Below are 18736 nucleotides of genomic sequence, written 5' to 3' on the forward strand. Positions count from 1 at the left end.
TATGCTTGCGTTGCGACTGAACAAGACACAGAACACAGCCAACGTCCTGTCCCTGCATCAAGGATGACCAATACGGACTGTTTATCACTACTAAATAAACATCTCAGTCACACTGTTCATTTACAGAACATGGCTTGTTATTTCCAAGTCTCCCTACAGTCATCATCTCCTTTTTGTCACCTTAACCCCAGTGACAAGACATAATTGTATGGAGCATCTCGGGACACGTATCAAGAAAAGATTAATTGAATTCCAGAAAAGCAAGGGATCTGAGACAGTTTCAAGTGAAACCCTCAAGGTCATGAAAGTTGGCCTTTGATGGATAAATTGGGAAGTCAAAGCCTCGGGGAATAGGCAGCCATCTAACAGAGACGGACGCAACAAAGTTCAGCACAGGCTTCGCTTGTGGGTGGATAAGCTCGCGCTTGGGTTGCGATTTGAGGTTGCAGCTCTGGTAGCCAATCAGATGCATCAAGTTGGCGCTTGTCGCATGTTGGAGAGGTTGATTGCCAAGGGACATTGTGCAACGTTGAGCTTCCGAAACTTGGGAATATCAGCAATGTGGCTGGAAGCTTACGAAGGAACAGCAGTTTCTTCTTGCTTGTGATAGAAAAGAAGAAGCTCTCAAGTCGAATCCTTCGTCGGTATCAAAACCTGGTTCAAGACGCAGGTTTCGCAGTTCTACCCACCCATTCTACATTCACGCCTCGTCCGATTGGTCGGGCTGCGGTTCGTCCTGTTCAGCTAGGCAGGGGCTCGGACCTGGTTTGACCAAGAGAGCTGGCGATGACGAAACCAAACATCCATCGAATGCTGGAGCAAGCTTCTGAGGGGAGTGACGAATTCGATCGCCCCCATGAGCACGCGAGTGTTGCAAGGCAAGTTGGAAAGCTGGCCGGATGAGAAGCAGAAGCCAGTGTCGCGCGTCGATGGACGGACGGACGGCCTTGGTTTGCGTGTTTACACGTGCTTTGTGAGTCAAAGGTTGTCGTCATCGAAGCCATCGTCACTTTGTAGACATGTGTCCTGATTGTTTGGCAATCACCCAAGGGCAGCGCTCATCAGTTTATGAGAATAGCACAATGTGAATAGCTTCATCAACTTCACAAAAGCCAATCTCGCACATTATCCCCCTTCCCAACCTCCTCTTGACCAGCCTCCTTGACCATCTTCCCCCACTTCTAGCTCCCTCCCGTCCATCAGCCACCCCTGTCGAGGATCCCCACCGTTAGTGGCTTAATTAGCGCCTCTCCTGCTGGAACACGCTGGAAGAGGCCACTGAAACCTTGACCCGAGGCCTGGAGCTCAGGGCAGTTCCCGCTCGAGGCGGGGATGGGTTCCGTCACTCACTGCCACTCAACTGCACCTATTGCATTCCACGTCTGCCTTGACTTGCTTCTTCTGCCCACACCACAACCCACAACTTCTTCCTGTCCCTTTCCCTTCAGCTAGCATCGTCATCCGTCACCATCTTTGCTCCCTCCCCCTCCAACAAACAACAAAAAGGACTCGCCCGTCGTCTATCGCACCCGCGCGCGCGCTCTTTCCTTCGCTTCTTCTGTATTCGTATCATTCTCGTCCATCGACTTTCAACGCCATGGCCCCTCCGCCAAACCCCAATCTTCCTATCCAGGAGAGGCTGATTGCCCTCGCCAAGACCCTGCAGTGTACGTGGTATCTCCTTGGTCCAAGTTGCGCGCGCATATGCCAACGAGATCGCTTTGCTAACTGTTGCTTCTTTGCAAAATAGTCGCTTGGTTCGTTGGGTATGTCTTGTCACCGTCCCAGTCCTTGTTCCGTCCACTGCCGGCGCACCGAATGGCCACGATAGCTCCTTGGGCAGCTCCATGTCTCCCTCTCGAGCTCGCTTCGCTTCCAATTTTGAGTCGATCTGTGACTAATCAGCATGTTTCGACTACAGACACATGACCCTAATTCTTACCACGATTCGATATGGCTTCTCGTGGCTCCGAATGAACTATTACTCGGGTATGGCCCAGTTCTCGTATCGGACCGCCTTTATCGCCGCCGCTGCCACCTATGGTATTGTCGTCTACAAGACTCTGCGCGCCCGCGCAAAGACTGGCGCTCGCCCTGCTCCCGGCCCTCTGGCCCTCCTTTCGGATGAGAACATTCAGTACCTCAGTAAGGACAACCTTTGCCGACGGATTGGCTCTTATCTTGCAGCAACTTGAAGCTGACATTTCCCAGTCATGGCCCTCGTGTGGCTCTTTACTCCCCAGTACCCCCTCGCTCTGCTCCCCTACTCGATCTACTCGGTTTTCCACGTTGCTACCTACACCCGCGCCAACCTGATTCCCACCCTCCTTGCGCCCAAGACTGAGCCGCAGCCCGAGGGCTCTTCTCCCAGCCGCCGACCCGTGGTCAACAGCCCCCTCGCTGACCAGATCGGTGCTTTCGTCAAGGAGTACTACGATGCTTCCATGTCCATTGTCTCGTCGCTCGAGATTCTTCTCTGGTTCCGCATTCTGCTGTCGGCCATCTTCTTCCAGCGCCGATCTTGGATCCTGATTGTCCTCTACACTGCCTTCCTCCGTGCTCGCTACACCCAGAGCAGCCACGTCCAGAACTCGTTCGCCCAGCTCAGCACCCGTGTCGACTCTCTGGTCGCTTCCCAGGGAACTCCCCCTGCCGCGCGCCAGGCTTGGCAGACGGCCAAGGAGGCTGCCAGGCAGTTCCACGATGCCACCGATGTCGGTAAGTACGTCAGCGGTCCGGCCAAGAAGACCTCATAAGGCAAGATGCGCAATCGCGCGACTCGGACATCTACGAAGATGCGCACGAGCCGGTGTGCGCCTTCCGAAGAAGCTATGTGTGCTTCAACGAGACATGACAATCTAAAAAGAGGACCACGACGCTACGAGTTGGATCCGGGCTGTCAATCAGCCACTGCGTGAGGACGATCCCAGGTCCATGGAACAAGAGACAAGGATTAGACGTTACGTCCTGGGAATCGCAAGTTTGAGGCACGGTCAAACGATGGAGAAAAGCCGTGTCTTTGTGTCAATAGTTTTGTTTTATCCTATACTGGGGGGACTTTTCTTGTGCGACTGTTCCCACGTCTGTCTGTTGGAGGAGTTTGGTGGGCTGAGCATTTCGGCTTGGTTCGACAAGCAAAGGAAGCTGGTTTGGACTTGATCGGGCGGGACATCAATGGGAGGAACAAGGACGAAGACGGGGAGGAGACTGAACTAGGTCAGGGGTTGCGGGATGGATTTCCTGGTGTTATAACTCCGCTGCATTGAATTTCAAGTTATCGTGCTATTCGTTGATCTTGATGCTGGCTGAACAGGTCAGCTGCGAAACTAGGATGTGACTATCCAATTGAAACCTGTATAGCTTCGAAAATATCATGAATGCATCAGAAATATGTGCCGGATTGCCGTGGCCATGATCTGAGCTGGCCCGCTAAGAAAAATATCTTGGTCTTGACGTCGTCAATGATGACGATGAGGCCTCATTCCAGATAGCGATAGTAGTGGGGCCCTCAGCCATGACGTCGGTACCTCTGGTAGGTACTGTTAGCATGTGGTGACCACGTCTTTCAACCTTGCAACTTCAGCCTTTCAACCTCCATCGCCTCCTGCTCCCCGTCCAGGCTGTCTACGAGCTTGTCCTGATACTCTCTTTAGCCCTCAAGTTCCCGTCTGTCTCTACCTCTGGTGCGCTGTCAGTCATGGCTTCGCTCTTGCGACAGATTGTCGCGGGGCCACGCGCTCGACATCCTGAAGCCGGCCTGGACCTTTGTTACGTTACGGATCGCATCATTGCCACGTATGTCACAAGATGATCGTTGGATTCCTCTATTTCCTCCTCAAATTGCTGAATTTCGCTAACATCACCTGCCCCCAGGTCCGGCCCCTCGCAAACGTACCCGCAGCTCGCCTACCGAAACCCCCTCGATCAGCTAGTCAAGTTCCTCGACTCCAAGCATGGTGAAGACTGGGCGATATGGGAGTTCCGCGCCGAAGGAACCGGATATCCAGACGAATCCGTATACGGTCGCGTGAGGCACTACCCATGGCCAGATCACCATCCCCCACCCTTTCGCCTCATGCCGATGATCTTGGCCAGTATGCGCAACTGGATGCACGGCGGCGATCTCGAGGGTGGACGAGTTACAGAAGATGGGAGACCTGTGTCTTCAGGGAAAGGGACGGATGATGCTGCGCGGAGGGAGGAGAAGCGCAAGTCGAGGGTTGTGGTGGTGCATTGCAAGGCTGGCAAGGGACGTAGTGGGACTGTGAGTTGCAGTTACCTCATTGCTGAGGAGGGCTGGAAGCCTGAAGATGCACTTGCGCGGTTCACTGAGCGGAGGATGCGGCCTCGGTTCGGAGCTGGTGTTTCTATACCTTCGCAGTTACGTTGGATCAGCTACGTCGAGCGTTGGACGAAAGGCGGCAAGAAATACATCGACCGGCCGATTGAGATTGTCGAGATCCATGCCTGGGGTCTACGGAATGGTGTCAGAGTCGACGTGGAAGGTTTCGCAGATGAAGGCAAGAAGATCGACATCTTTCACACCTTCAAGAAGGAGGAGCGTGTGCTTGTCGATCCTGAAGCGCCAGAGGAGAGCGGTATCAGCGACATGATATGGGAGATGGCCGGATACTCGGCCACCAAGCAAAAGGAAAAGGCTCCAGATGAGGCGCACTTTTCGGATGCGACGAACCCTGGCAACGGCGAGGCTTCGACGAATGAAAAGGACGCCAAGGGTAAGAAGGAGGTCATCAAGCGCAAGGGGACGGAGCTTCTTCACAAGGTGTCGCCGGCGAGTTCACGCAAGTCGGTCGCTTCCAAGAGTGCATCCGCTCCTCCAAGCGCTACCTCTTCCAAAACAGAACTTACCGATGCATCCTCGGAACAAGAACCCGGGGGCATGGCCGTTATTCTAAGACCTAAGGAGCCTATCCGCATCCCCAACAGCGACGTCAACATCTCGGTGGAGCGTCGTAACAAGACGACCAAGAGTATGGGTCTGACCATGGTAACAGCCGTCGCACATGTATGGTTCAACGCCTTTTTCGAAGGTCAAGGCCCTGAAAACGACGGCAAGCCCGCCGAGAGCGGCGTCTTCAACATCGAATGGGACGCCATGGATGGGATCAAGGGCTCCAGCCGCAAAGGCTCCCGGGCCATGGACCGCATCGCCGTGGTGTGGCGCGTGGCCGGTACCGATGCCATGCCCGAGGAGGTGCTGGAGCCTGACGAGGGACAGCCGGTGCCGCAGGTGAGGGCGGCGGACTGGAAGGGTGCAAATAAGGAAGATCCAGATGCTGAGAAGGATTTGGGGTTGAGAGTGCAGAGTCCGGTGAGTGCGGATGTAAGCAAGGCGAGTAGTATCAAGAGTGCAGAGGGCACTATTGAGGAGAAGAAGGGGGAGAACGTGGAGGATATAGAGGGTGTCAAGTCGACTGGACCTTCAGGCGAGGATCTGACGATTGGGGAGCATGGAGAGGATAAGACGAAGGAGACAAGACAGTGAAGAGATGGAGATTGGGGGGTAGATAATGATGGGCATGTTCTGAGACCTAGCGAGCATAGAAACCATCCATGATATCCATGCACTTGTTCTACACCGGAGCACGAGGGGTGCGACTGGCCAAGGCATCTTGTACCAGTGCCACTGCCTCTTCAACGAAACATGTGAGAATGAACGAAGGCTCGAATGACAAGAAGATATGACCAGGAGCTATAGCTAGCGGAGGTGATCCTAGCTATCCCGGCATCTTCATCCAACTACTATTAGTACCCTCGCCCAGTATACCCAGCTCAGACTTCAATGCCTCGTTTCAACGGGCTACAGCCCTGGATCAGTGCCAAGACGACGCCGGCATGACTCGAAAACCACGCCAGAACACAACCAACACTGAATCATTCCTCCAAAGCTCAAGTTTCATGCGGGACGTGGCGGCGAGGGACCCTTGCTCGGAGAGAAAGCTGATTCACCTTTGTGGAGAGGCTGTACATGTAGGGAGACAGATCATCATGCACATCAGACGGGATTCCACTGATCTGGGGCTTGTGCTTTGGAGGGAATACGTGGGAGGTGCAGACGGGGAGCTTCAGAGGATGTAGGACATGAGTTGGTATGCCGATGGGTTGTATGCTTCTTGCTGTCATCTTTGCAAGTCGATGTACCGATCTCAACTCAACCGACACCCGAGATCTTCAAATCAGTGACCCGATGGTCCGATAAAACAAAACAGTATATCCCCTGATATGAACAAGGGGAGACCCTAGGATCTCACGCTCGGATGCCGCTGTGGAAATCTAGAGCCCCGAGAGCCGCAACCCCCGAGGGCCCGGGCCGCGATGGTCCGCAAACAAGGATATCCTAAGAAGAGGATATCGCACGACAGGTTTCATGGAAGGATGGCTGCGTTACGAGGTGCAGGATCGTCGCGGGGTTGATATCAAGGGGCGTCCTTGTTAGAGTGTGTGAGATGGCAGTTGGAAGTTGGTGGAGGAGAGAGGGAACAAGACGCAGCCATGTAAGTCCTATAAAGCTCTTGGTTCCTGCTCTGGATACTGTGAGGTTTTGTAAGAGCCAAGCAAGGCCATACTCATATCCATCATCATGTCGCGAATGCAAACCCTCGAGGAGAAGCACCCGGAACTCTTCCAGCCAGACCTCAGCATTGACCGCCGCAAGTGCACAAGAACAGTCCCCATGGAAGTCCTCGCCCTCGGCATGTCACGAACAGGCACATCCTGTAAGCACCAAGACACCTCCGTCCCAAACCCACCAGCTAACATCTCCAGCGATGCAGCGAGCCCTCATGATCCTCGGCTACAACGAAGTATACCACGGCTTCGCCATGTTCGCCAACCCCTGCGAGGTCGAGCTCTGGAAGGAAGCATTCCATAGGAAATACGACCTCCAGCCCGGCCAGGAACCTCTCGGGCGCAAAGACTTTGATCAACTCCTCGGACACTGCGGTGCCATCTGCGACTATCCAGCCAACTGCTTCGGCCCCGAGATGCTCGAAGCGTACCCAGAGTCCAAGGTCGTACTCGTCGAGCGCGACGTGGAGGCTTGGTACAAGAGCTTCAATGGCAGCATCATCAGTACCATGTATAACCCGTTCTGGCGGTTTCTCGCTGCCATTGGGGCTAGGTACGTTTCCGAGGTTGACGGCTTGACGACGGTGTGGTTCAAGTACCACTTCAAGGCGACGACCAAGGAAGAGATACAGGCCAATGTGCGAGAAGGATACAAGCAGCACTACAAGAACGTGAGAGAAACCACACCCCCTGAGCGGCTTCTCGAGTACAGCCTCAAAGATGGGTGGGAGCCGCTATGCAAGTTCCTGGGCAAGCCCATTCCTGAAGTGCCGTTTCCGCACATCAATGATCAGGAGTCGTTCCACGAAAAGTTGACCATCATCATGAAGAAGGGGACCAAGGTGTTTGCGCGCAACTTGATGTATGTCGCTGTGCCGAGTATCGTCGCGACAGCGGCATATTACTTTGCGACAAGTGACATGGGCAGCGGGTTGTTGTCGTCTATTCCAAGTCAGGTCGGAAACTTGGGTGTTGTGAACTGAAGAGATGATTGTGACATAAATCGAGTCCCAGCGTGGGTTGATTGATGAAAGGGTATCTATAGATTGAATGGACGTTCCTTGGGGTAAAGAGAGCATCAATAATGTCTCCCCCTTCCTCTGTAATGCCGATCTCCTCGATATCCTCCATATGGTCCTCCACGTCGGTGGTCTCCTCTATCCCTGTGACCATGGTACCCTCCACGCCCGCCTTCGTGGTGAGGTGGTGGAGGTACAGGCTCCTCGACCTCGACTTCATACTCCTCGTACTCCTCTCGGAAGTACTCCCCTGTAGTCTCTTGCTCCTGTTTCGCACTTTCAGGGTCAAACACAAATCTCATAGTTCCATCCTGCCCCCGAGCAGTCCTACGTCCAGAAGCATCTCCAGGCCAAGAGTTAGAAGTCGCTGGGGATGTGGCCGAGGCTGGTGTGAGAGGTTGAGGATCTTCAGCCTCGCAGCGGGAACAGAAGAACAGATGACGCGGCTCGAATGCCTTGTCAAGATCGTTGTTAAGCCGGATCTTGATATCGATGATCTTGTTCTGGTCAAACTGCGGCCCAAGCTTGGTCGACTTTTGGTGCTGCACGTAGAGATCGAGGATGTCGAGCATCGTCTCCATGACGGCACCTCGATGATATTGGGGCTTCTTGGCCGCGTATTCTTGCACCCTTTCAACATGTTGTTCTGTCATCAGAGCCGTAAGCTCCACCACGGCCATGACCATGGAGAAGGTTGTGCGCTTGATGGGCACAAACGTCTTGTACATGTCGATGCACATGGCGTATGCAGTCTCAAAGAATGGCTTGCCCTCTTCCTTGCCCAATATTTCCCGTACCACCTTGACGAGGAGCTTCTGAGGGTATCGTGTGCGAAAATCGAAGCCGATAGTTTCAAGGATCAAGCGTTCGAGGCAGATGATGATTTTGCCCGGAGAGTCAAAGATCTAGGACAGGATGAGAACATATTCAGAGCACAAGAGTGTATGGGGTTCGTACCTTGTCGTCGGAAGCTGCTGGTTTCTCTGGATTCTTGACATTATACGCCGCGGCAAGGATTTCCTTGGACTTTTTGATGGTATCCTCCACCTTGCACGCTACAAACAGAGCGGCCAGCGCTGCGTCCTGGTAGTTGTACTCGGCGTCGCGAAAGTTGAGTCGAAACTTGTGGAAATACGTGCACGCAGTATCAAACGTTCGAACAGGCCTAGCTATTGTCAGAGTCGAGGCAGAGAACTGAGCGTCGTGTCCAACTCACAGCTGCAAGTACTCTCTGACGTTGTCAATCAGCTGCACACCCTGCAGTCGGTAATTATCCTGCCTTGCTGGGTCGCAGCCGTTATCCTTGAGCATTCGTCGGAGTTTGAGCTCGGTTGTGTATTGGTTCGAGCTCGAGATGAAGCCTGGATGAGGTCCAATCTTAGGTATCGCGTCGCCGTTCGTCGCCGTGGCGGCTCGTTCATTGTTTGAGGGGGCCATTTCGGTGGCTGCTGCGCCGAGACCAGGCTCAGCGGGTAAAGGATGCGGCAGGAATGTATGCGGTGATCGAGAGTACTACGGGAGGTGTCGTGTCTGGGGTGTTGCTGGTCGTAGAGGATACTGGATATCGCTTGGTTCTTAGGCTTCGAGCGACGGAATCGAAGGATTATCGTGGAAGGAGTTGATCTGCCAACCCGAGGCGCCGCGGGCCGTTCTATGTAGTTTAAACACGGATACGAGTGGAATAATTCTTGCAGACGGTGGTCCGGCAGTTTATTAGTAGAGGAATCCAGGTATTTTGTGTTTCTGAAGAGCTTGAATCGGTTGGCGATGGGAGCTCTGATGCGACAAGGCTGAGGCTGGTGTGTGGCGCAGTTGCACCAGCCACAGTTCGTGGTTAGGTATCTTGAATCCGTCTGCGCAGCGACAACTTTGGGAATGAACAATCACAACTTAAGCGATTGGCTCACCTAACGAGTTGGTGTATAATTTTATGGTTTCTTGTTTGCTTATGACTGCCGTTTATTTACAGTGACATTGGTATGTGCAGGTTCTAGTTAAGTAGTTGTGCCTCCCTTAATCACCATTGATCCCCAGTTCAAAACGCCAATGCCCAAATCTCAGCAACATTGTAAAAGAAACGACGAGACAGAGTAGTTCAGTGATTATCTTCTCTCCTGCTCAGGCCGCTGTCAGTTTTCATATTTTAATTATCGTTGACTTGGCACGGTTGTTACCTTCTAGAGTAAATTGACATTTCTTTTTCGCCTGCAATAGGGTAACCCGACATCCCACCCGTCACAACCGAGACAGGGCCCCATTGCAGTCGGCATTTCTGAATCGATGTCTATTCCAAATCGGTAGATGCGATAGTAGGAGCGTGATGGAAGTCACCGTCCGCCTCCTTGAAAGAGGGAAAGGGGAGGGCAGCAGCCAGAGTGGCGCAGGCGACGACGAAGAAGGTGCTGAAGTTCATGTTGGAAGTTGGTGGGGTATGGATTGTAAGAAGGTACTAATGGAATGAGAGTGCAGACAGGATCGAGTGAGTTTTTGTAGATGGTATAAGTAAAGCAGGAATAGAGAGAATGGAGACCAGCTCAGCTTGATGTCAAGGAAGGACCAATGTTTGAAGGAACAATGAAGAATGGTTCTTGGGAAACAAGTGGTTGAATCAATGGCTTTTGTACCATTGAGGGATTGTCCCTTTCAGCAAACTCAATCACCCTAACCCACTAGCATCAGCCCGACTGTCTCGAATGATTCGCTATCGCTCGAGGCGTCGTCATCCAGAACCGCATCTTTCCTTCGAAACGACCGATCGCCAGGGCACACTGGAGTCTTCACGTCCACCAGGGGTTTTACTAGTGACGAATACTTCGGGTAGTGGGCGCTGGCGAATCGCCGGAGCAGGGGGGATCTGCAAGTCAGGGAGGTGGGGAGGTTCAAGATGGAGTCACTCTCAACTTCTTAGAGGGCAGATTCTGCAAGGCCCCTTGCTTGTTTCCGACGGTCCGTAAGAAGAGACAAACAAGCCCATGATTTGATGTTGCCCGAGTTCCGTGACTCGCGAGTTTCTGTCTTCATGGTGAAACTTGTACTTGTTGAGGCGGAACATCTTCATGCCGCAGTGACCAATGAGAAGCTCTCACCATAGGAGCTCATTCCCATTACGCCCACCCCCGCGCTCCTTCCGGAAGCACGGTTGGTGGAGGTATTAGCTCGCGAGCTGACGTCTTCAGCCCCAGGCAGACTCTCCATCTCCAACATCGAATCCAGCATCCACAGCAGCTCATCACACGAATAAACCATACTTTTGGCATCTGCATTTGCATTGGAGTTTATCATCGTTCATCATCATGCTCTACCCTTCCTTGCTCCGTCTTGGATTGGCCACGGGGCTTCTTGCCGGCCATGGCTACGCCGCGCCCGCCCACGCGACTGACGATCTGGACGACACTCCACTTCCCGTTGTTGTTTGGCATGGTCTTGGTGACTACGTCCACAGCGAAAGCATGAAAGCCGTGGAGGAACTCATCGAGTCCGCCAACCCTGGCACATTTGTCTATGTGATTGCTGTCGACAAGAGCTCCGAGCAAGACCGCACCGCCACCTTCACTGGCAACGTCTCGGCCCAAATCGAGCAAGTCTGCGAGGAGCTTGCCAAGCATCCGATCCTGTCTACGGCACCGGCAATTGATGCTGTCGGCATCTCCCAGGGTGGCCAGTTCCTGCGTGGCTACGTCGAGCGATGTAACTGGCCCCAGGTCCGCAGTCTCGTCACATTTGGCAGCCAACACAATGGTATCTCCAAGTTCAGAGTTTGCGCAGACAACGACTGGATCTGCAAGGGAGCTATGGCGCTTCTTAAGTTCAACGTCTGGAGCAGCTTCGTGCAGTCGCGTCTTATCCCCGCCCAATACTTCCGTGACCCCCAGAACCCAGACTACGAACGCTATCTCGAGCACTCCAACTTCCTGGCTGATATCAACAACGAACGCGAGCTCAAGAACGAAAAGTACAAGGCGAACCTTGGCAGCTTGACCAACTTTGTCATGTGGATGTTTGAGAGCGACACCATGGTTTCCCCCAAGGAGTCGTCCTGGTTTGAGGAGGTCAACGGTACCGAGGTCACCCCGTTGAGAGCCCGCCAGCTCTACCGCGAGGACTGGCTCGGTCTGCGTGAGCTTGACCGCAAGGGTGGTCTTCGATTCCGAGTTGCACCTGGTGACCACCTCGAGAACATGGGCGAACTTCTCAACAAGACAGCGGCTGAGTTCTTTGGCCCTTGGCGAAAGACGTTCAAGTCTGACATGGAGAACCCTACGGGAGACGGTCTCTTTGAGGCGGAGGAGCTATAGCGTTGCACCGAAGTGACTACTACCGAGTGTTCTGGATTTTATCGGGGTTATTCTGCACATAAAGCTGGGTTGAAGGGAAAGGCGAAGGCAGGGAACAAGGCGTGAAATTGATATGTCAGGAACAAGGTCATGAATGGGTTGGCGTGTTTATGTAATACCACTCAACAGGACAATATTGATATTGGATGAATGCAAAGGCACAGTTCTATTTATTCTTATTTTGCCGCCGTTCAACGCCCCAACACCGGTGCCGAGAGTAATGCAAGGTATCAGTTTAGTTGTCAATGGCCTTCTTTGCTTTGGCCTTTTGCTTCTTCAACCGAGTCTTTCGGTCCGAGATTTGCTTGTCGAGCTTGTCGTCGTCGCCCTCGGGCACGTTCTTCTCCTTCTTGGCCTTCTTCTTGGGAGCGGGAGACTCGGCCTCCTCGGTGGTGTTCTCGAGCGACTTGCGCTTCTTGCCAATGTTGGCCTTCTCAGCCTTGAGCGTCTTGGTCTCATCCTCCTCGGCAATGACATCGTTGTCATCGACCCAGAGCTCGTCGGCCATCCAGATGGGCAGGGCGGTGGTCTCGGGGCCCTTGATGTAGATGCTCCTCAGGTTGCGCCACTTCTGGGGAACCCACCTGTCGATCATGGCGGTGACGACGGTCTCGACATTCTCGGCAATCTGCTCGGGGGTCCAGCCAGAGTATCCGACTCGCACGGCAGTGTTGGTGGTGGGCGAAAGGCTGACGAGGGCTGCGCCAATGGCCTTTTCAATCTCCTTGGCGATCTCGGCGGGTGTACCAGCGTTGACGACACCCTCGGTCTTGACTCGCTTCTGTCGCTTGCCGTCGACCTTGGGGGCCTTGGCCTGCAGGCTGACGGGGATGGGTCGCTTCTGAGTGGTCTTGTAGAAGGTCTTGCCCAGGACCTTGGGTAACCGGTTGACGATTCGGTCGTCGGCGAGGAAGATGTCGCACTCGGAGTAGAGTTTCCTCTGGGCCTCGTACTGGCTGTACTTTGCCTTGAGCTTGCCGTAGTCGATGACGCGGGCGATGCGCTTGGACAGCTCGGCGGGGAACTCTTCCGAGGCGACAATGTCCTTGTAGGCGCGCTGGGGATCGGCGGTGATCAGGCAGATGGTGGCCGTCTCGTCGGTGTTGAGCGAGTGAGGGAGGACGATCTTGCCGGGCTGGAGACGGGCCTTGTCGGCGATGTGGCGCTTGGTGGTCAGGGTGAGCCAGATGGGGGTCTCGGTGGGCTCATCATCGTCGTCGAGGAGGTTGCGCTTGCCGGACTCGTCGGCCTTTTGCTTGGATGCCTTCTTGATGTGTGCCAAGAGAGCCTTGGAAGCTTTGAGGGTCTGGATCCAAGGGTTAGGGGGAGACGATAATGCTGTGAAGAGACGTTTGACAAACCTGATCAGGGTCAATGGCAGCTACGGTAGTAGAGCCAGCGGCGACGAGTTCCTTTGAGGGCGCCATTGTCGCGATCGCAAAAAAGTTGTCTTGGGAGATGCAAGAAATGTCGAAGTTTCTCTGATAGTGGGGACTTTTTTTCTATCAGTATCAGCGAGGGAAGTCCAGAAATTTTTTTTGTCGCCGGTGGTTGGGCGGTCGGAATATGCAAGCCCCGGGCTCCGGTCTTGGCGCGACGAGATGAGTGAAGTGTGGCGGAGCGGGAGCGTCGGGGGCCCACATTCTCACGACTGACGCGACGTAGGCTTACTTACAACATGCTCATCATCATCTGTAATCTGACGACGAAGAGCTTGCTTCTTTTTTTTTATCGAGGGCTGAAGATATAGGCGGTGCTTTGTCGGTTTCATCATGACTTCTGACTTAAGTGATCCTACCAACAGGAGGGCCTCCTGTGATCAGTGCAGCAAGTCCCCTTTTGGCTTACATAACCCTACCGCGTAGCCATACTGACCGAGTGCAGGACAAAAGAAGTTGAAGTGTGATGGTGAATATCCAGAATGTGGAAGATGCTCTGGTATGGGTGAGCCGTGCAAGTACTCTGCCCGGTTACCCATGGGCAGGCCCAAGAAGCGAAAGATGCAGCACGAGAACGAAGCTCAAGATAACAGCGCCGCCACCTTTTCAAGCGGTGTGTCAACAGCGACACTTGAAAAGAGCGTCTCGAGCGAGACGATAAGCGATCTAGAGCCGATTGCTTTTGATCCATGCCTACAGCCTCCCAGTGACTTGACGGCCGATGTGGTATCTTGGGGGTATGTGAAGCCCCTCTTACCTTGATGACCCGCTGCTGACAAGCCTAGATGCGAGACCAACGTCGACCCAAAACTGTTGGCGGTTGAGACAGACCCTGGACAACAGACCTGCGCTTGTCTAGCCAACCTGTATTTATCCTTGGAAGAGGTTCGAAAAGCAGACAATTTACCCTTTGCAGCTCGACTTTCACTTCTGCGGGATCTCACAGCCAACGCATCGAGTATCATACAATGCCAAGTGTGTCCGACCAAGTTTCTCTGGGCGATGCAGAATGCGCAACTCCTCAACACTTTGATAATTTCAATCGCAGAGGGATACAAAAAGATTGTGAAATCGGTCGAGGATGAGGCGCAACGTGCTCAAGAGGGGAACGAGTCCAAGCTTTTGTTCATCGGCGACGGTGAAAAGTATGAGCAGACTTCTCAGAACAGCAACGCTTCCTACGGTCAATCTGGATTTCCCCTGAGTCTGGATCCCCTGGTTTGGGAGAATATCGCGAAAAAGGCCATCAAAGCTGAACTCTTTGGCACGAAACATTCCATCTCACCCTCGTTTACAACCATGCTGCAACATATGGAGGACCGTCAGCAGGGCTGGCACTCGGGTAGTCTCCCGGTCACCTCTGGAATTGGGTGCCGACTGCCTCACCAGGTAAAGGACAAGGAGCCGCATTGTGTTTCATTGGTGAAGCACACAAGGGGCATGGTCAGCCAGCTTCTGACCGACATTTGATTTGGACTTGTTGCGCATATGATACGTTCGTTCGTGTTTAGATACCCATTACTCAATGCCTTGGTGTAGTTTTCTATCAATTGTATTTAGCAACCCCGTGTGGGATATACACGAGCTTGGTGGTTGATGCGGCTAAACCTATTCCGGACATGTACGAGCTTGACTCCATCCCCACTCCTCAGGGAAGGGGGTGTAAACACTCGGTGCCTATGCCAGGCTCCCAGGATACAACGTAAAATGCTAGAAATGATGAAGTGATGTGTCCTGGCGCTTTTTAGATTTGCATCTCGAGTGGTCGGAGCCCCTAATAATCGGGTTCTTTGTAAAACCCGTGTCCGTTGGCGCTTGAACGGTCCCACGGTCCCGCGGCCCCGTGGTGGCCAACGGTGTTGAGACGACATATAAGACCAGTGGCGGCACCATCTCGAGAGCCTCAACTCACCAAATTCATTCAAGTAGCAACATCATTTCATCTTTTTCCACTATTTCCTACATAACTCGACAAAATGGCCTCCACTCACATTGAACGTTTGACTCCCCTCGACCACCTCATGCCGAGAACCTATGTTGGTGTCGTCTTCTCCTTCCGAACCACTGAATCAACCACCACCATCTCTGCACGGCTACAAGATGGTCTTGCGAGTCTTTTGAAGCAGCTGCCCTGGCTGTCTGGTCGAGTTTTCCCAACAACCAGAGCACGAGAGGGTGGTGAAGTTCCCAGCCTCGAGATCCGATGGAGTGATGATGATGCCGTTCCTACCATTCAGGATAAGGGCGTCATCGATGCTTCTTACGACAGTGCTGCTGAGAGTGCCATGCCTCCCTCGGCTGTTCCAGCGGACATGATGCCGGTGCCCGCCATGGTAGACGAAGCTACATTCAGCTCGGGGATTCCCATCTTTGGTGCTTCCGTCTTTCAATTTGCCGACAAGCAGGGTGTGGGATTGTTCGTTTCGATTCACCACAATGTGGTTGACGCCGCTGGATTTGCGCAGGTTGTGAAGCTCTGGGTTCAAAACCTTTCGGGAACCGAGCCGAATGGCGAGAAGCTGGGCCTTGATAGATTCACCCGGCTCTCTGAAGCTCTCTCTGAGGATCTACCTGCCGTTTCAAGCCAGTCGACTGCTGAAATCTTTGCGGCGCATCCTGAGCACTCGAGCGCTCCTCCCGCGTTCCCGACCGAGTTTTCGCCCGCGACGTCAAAGGTGTTTACGATCCCTATTGGTCGGATCAACGCCATTAAGGAGCAACTGGAGGGTCTCGTGTCGACTCCCCCAACTACCAATACTATTGTTTCTGCCCTAGTCTGGTCTGCCGTCACCCGCGCGCGGGCTCAGCGTAAATCGGATCTGCAGGGCCAGACGAGCCGACTTGCCATGGCTGTGAATGGCCGACGACGTCTGGGTGAGGGATTCTCAACTTCTGAAAACCCTTACTTTGGAAACAATATTCTCTACTCCCTGGCCAAGACAGAAACTGAAAACCTAAACACCTCTTCCGACTTAGACTTTGTCAAGAAGCTAGCCAAGGTCTGTGATACCATTGCCGAGTCCCAATCGCCAAACAAGATCAACTCGCGCCACATCGCCGAGATCTACACCCTCGCAGAAAAGATGGACGACTACCAAATGATCTTTCCCGGCTGGGATCTGTTCTCCTCTCGTGATTTTACCCTCACGAGCTGGGCTGACCTGGGCCTGTACGAGCTGGATTTTGGAGCGGGTCTCGAGAAGCCAGAGTTTGTTAGGGCGCCGCACTCTGAGGCTGACGGTGTTGGTCTTGTCATGCCGAGGAAGAGATCGGAAGATGAGGTACTGGAAGTTATCGTCATGTTGAGGAAGGATGATATGGAGGTTTTGGAGAGCAATGGCATCTGAGATGTTAAGGGGGTTTCGGGATAGGTGTAGAGGAGCGTCAAGTTCGAAAGGAGTAGAATTTGAAAATAACTCCTGTTGGGGATGGAGCTCTAAAATAGTCATCAAAAATAAAGTCTGCTTGCTTTCTTCACATGGCGCAGAAATCAAGCGTACTGCATGCTTGGTCGGTCTGCGTAGCCGGAGTGTTTACATGTAGATCCGGCTTCACATCCGGAGCGGCTGTTGTACCCGATGGCACTACGGCTGATTCATCCGCCAGACAACTGCATGTATATTAATATAGTTTGTGATAGGCATTGAGAGCTGCAAAAGGAGTGAGGGGGGTCGGCATTGAGCGTTATAAAAAGGCTGGTCTCTTCTTGTTTTGCCAGACCAAGCTGAGAAGCAAGCTCATCCAACACCTAAACCTCTGAATAATATCACCAACTAGTTGACGTTCAACTATAATGCACATCAACGAGATCACCGTCTTCACCTACGATGCCAACTACAATTATGGCACGTACACCATGTCTGGTGGTCGGAGTGCTACCGGCCAGCGGTCCCTCGTCGTCCGGCTCCGTACCGACGACGGCCTCGAGGGCTGGGCCGAGTCAGCGCCCCTGGGCGGTGACTACTTGCCGAGCTTTTTCAACGGAGAGCTCGCCGCACTCAAGGAGCTGAGTCCTCATGTCCTAGGCTTGGACCCACGCTCACCGGCGGCTGTGGGTGCTGTCATGGACGGAATCCTCTTGTCAGGCACTGCTGCCAAGGCCATCATTGATATTGCCTGTTGGGACATCTTGGGCAAGGCTGTGGGACTGCCAACTTCAGTACTCCTCGGCGGACGTCTGCAGAAGGAACTGCGAGCCTTTTCGGTCGTTAGCATTGGAGACCCAGCAACCGGTGTTGAGAAGGCTCGCGCTGAACTTGACAAGGGGGCCAAGGCGATGCAGGTCAAAGTCGGAGACGACCCGTTGAGTGACGCTCGCCGGGTTGCAGCCATCCGCGAGGCTCTCCCTGACAGTGTAGACGTCTGGGCTGATGCCAACGGAGGATGGAACCTCAGTCAGGCTCTGACATTTGCCCGCGCACTCCCACAGGGCATGACGGTGGCGATAGAGCAGCCGTGTGCCACCCTCACAGACTCCGCCGAGGTTGGCCGCCGCACCGGCCTGCCAATCGCCTTGGATGAGTCTGTCGTCACCATGAGCGACCTCGTCTCTGCACACGCCCTCGGTATAACGGGAGTCAACATCAAGCCCTCGCGAGTTGGTGGCTTCACCAAGGCTCGCACCCTCCGTGACGCGGCCGTGGCCCTCAACATGATGGTCACCATCGACGACACCTGGGGCTGCGCCTTGACGACAGCGCAGAACTTGCAGTTGGCGGCCTCCACGCCACAGAAGCACATGAGGGCGGTTGATTTGTTTGCCGAGTGGACGAATCCACTGATTGCAGAGATACCTCGGTTAAAGGGAGATGGACAGATAAGCGCCACAGACGTGCCTGGCAATGGATTTGGGGCTGTGGATGTTGCACTTTTGGGAGAGCCTCTTTTCGAAATTAAGGCTTGAAGGGTAGAGGTGAGTTTCCTGAGCTGAGCGAAGGTTGCATGAGGGAATGGGTGGATTGTAGTTGGGCTTTTGTCGTGTTGCAGACTGATCTCAGCATCTCTTATCTGCTATCTCACAGCCTTAGCGAAACGTTTAGTATCAGGTGGATCGTTGATATAACAATATTCAATAACAAGTGGATGAGAGGTTGCTCGAAGAGTTGCGTGACCACAGTTGCGTAAAAGCCAAACAGTATTCTCGGTACATAGGTGTGACTACAGGCTGCCAAATTGCCTGCCAGTTATTTGTCCCAGTCAGTTGCCTGCATACAAAATGTGAAAACACCGAGCCTGATTTTCAGCTACGGAGTATGCAAATGCGGAAATTATAGCCTCATGTGAGTTGTTTGCAGCATGTTTCAGGGGTAATTGGGGGTGGCGTTCAGCCAAGCTCCAATCGAGTGACACCCTCCCA

The 18736-nt window shown here is 53.5% G+C and overlaps 9 protein-coding genes across 9 annotated transcripts; 7 read left to right on the forward strand and 2 right to left on the reverse strand.

The window, feature by feature from the left end:
- Window positions 1–1438: 1438 nt before the first annotated feature.
- Window positions 1439–2756, forward strand: NCS54_01013100 (Hypothetical protein; the record flags this gene model as incomplete). Its single annotated transcript, XM_053155451.1, has 4 exons — window positions 1439–1667; window positions 1751–1766; window positions 1922–2145; window positions 2212–2756. The coding sequence occupies exons 1-4, from the start codon at window positions 1598–1600 to the stop codon at window positions 2754–2756; spliced, it is 855 nt and encodes a 284-aa protein (XP_053011426.1). The 5' UTR covers window positions 1439–1597.
- Window positions 2757–3697: 941 nt separating this feature from the next.
- NCS54_01013200 (Hypothetical protein) lies at window positions 3698–5506 on the forward strand (the record flags this gene model as incomplete). Its single annotated transcript, XM_053155452.1, has 2 exons — window positions 3698–3795; window positions 3874–5506. 2 exons carry the CDS (start codon window positions 3698–3700, stop codon window positions 5504–5506), a joined length of 1731 nt encoding a protein of 576 aa, XP_053011427.1.
- Window positions 5507–6601: 1095 nt separating this feature from the next.
- NCS54_01013300 (Hypothetical protein) lies at window positions 6602–7571 on the forward strand (the record flags this gene model as incomplete). Its single annotated transcript, XM_053155453.1, has 2 exons — window positions 6602–6737; window positions 6787–7571. The coding sequence occupies 2 exons, from the start codon at window positions 6602–6604 to the stop codon at window positions 7569–7571; spliced, it is 921 nt and encodes a 306-aa protein (XP_053011428.1).
- Window positions 7572–7666: 95 nt separating this feature from the next.
- On the reverse strand, window positions 7667–9044 carry NCS54_01013400 (Cyclin N-terminal domain-containing protein; the record flags this gene model as incomplete). Its single annotated transcript, XM_053155454.1, has 3 exons — window positions 7667–8512; window positions 8565–8772; window positions 8824–9044. The coding sequence occupies 3 exons, from the start codon at window positions 9042–9044 to the stop codon at window positions 7667–7669; spliced, it is 1275 nt and encodes a 424-aa protein (XP_053011429.1).
- A 1856-nt stretch (window positions 9045–10900) lies between these two features.
- Window positions 10901–11902, forward strand: NCS54_01013500 (Palmitoyl-protein thioesterase 1; the record flags this gene model as incomplete). Its single annotated transcript, XM_053155455.1, has 1 exon — window positions 10901–11902. The coding sequence occupies one exon, from the start codon at window positions 10901–10903 to the stop codon at window positions 11900–11902; it is 1002 nt and encodes a 333-aa protein (XP_053011430.1).
- A 274-nt stretch (window positions 11903–12176) lies between these two features.
- Window positions 12177–13368, reverse strand: NCS54_01013600 (Hypothetical protein; the record flags this gene model as incomplete). Its single annotated transcript, XM_053155456.1, has 2 exons — window positions 12177–13247; window positions 13303–13368. 2 exons carry the CDS (start codon window positions 13366–13368, stop codon window positions 12177–12179), a joined length of 1137 nt encoding a protein of 378 aa, XP_053011431.1.
- A 345-nt stretch (window positions 13369–13713) lies between these two features.
- NCS54_01013700 (Zn(2)-C6 fungal-type domain-containing protein) lies at window positions 13714–14850 on the forward strand (the record flags this gene model as incomplete). The annotated part of the gene is made up of 3 exons (XM_053155457.1): window positions 13714–13768; window positions 13826–14117; window positions 14166–14850. 3 exons carry the CDS (start codon window positions 13714–13716, stop codon window positions 14848–14850), a joined length of 1032 nt encoding a protein of 343 aa, XP_053011432.1.
- Window positions 14851–15356: 506 nt separating this feature from the next.
- On the forward strand, window positions 15357–16727 carry NCS54_01013800 (Hypothetical protein; the record flags this gene model as incomplete). Its single annotated transcript, XM_053155458.1, has 1 exon — window positions 15357–16727. The coding sequence occupies one exon, from the start codon at window positions 15357–15359 to the stop codon at window positions 16725–16727; it is 1371 nt and encodes a 456-aa protein (XP_053011433.1).
- A 446-nt stretch (window positions 16728–17173) lies between these two features.
- On the forward strand, window positions 17174–18283 carry NCS54_01013900 (MR-MLE domain-containing protein; the record flags this gene model as incomplete). Its single annotated transcript, XM_053155459.1, has 1 exon — window positions 17174–18283. The coding sequence occupies one exon, from the start codon at window positions 17174–17176 to the stop codon at window positions 18281–18283; it is 1110 nt and encodes a 369-aa protein (XP_053011434.1).
- Window positions 18284–18736: the final 453 nt, after the last annotated feature.

The sequence above is a fragment of the Fusarium falciforme genome, chromosome 8, assembly GCF_026873545.1.
Source record: "Fusarium falciforme chromosome 8, complete sequence".
Lineage (NCBI taxonomy): Eukaryota > Fungi > Ascomycota > Sordariomycetes > Hypocreales > Nectriaceae > Fusarium > Fusarium falciforme.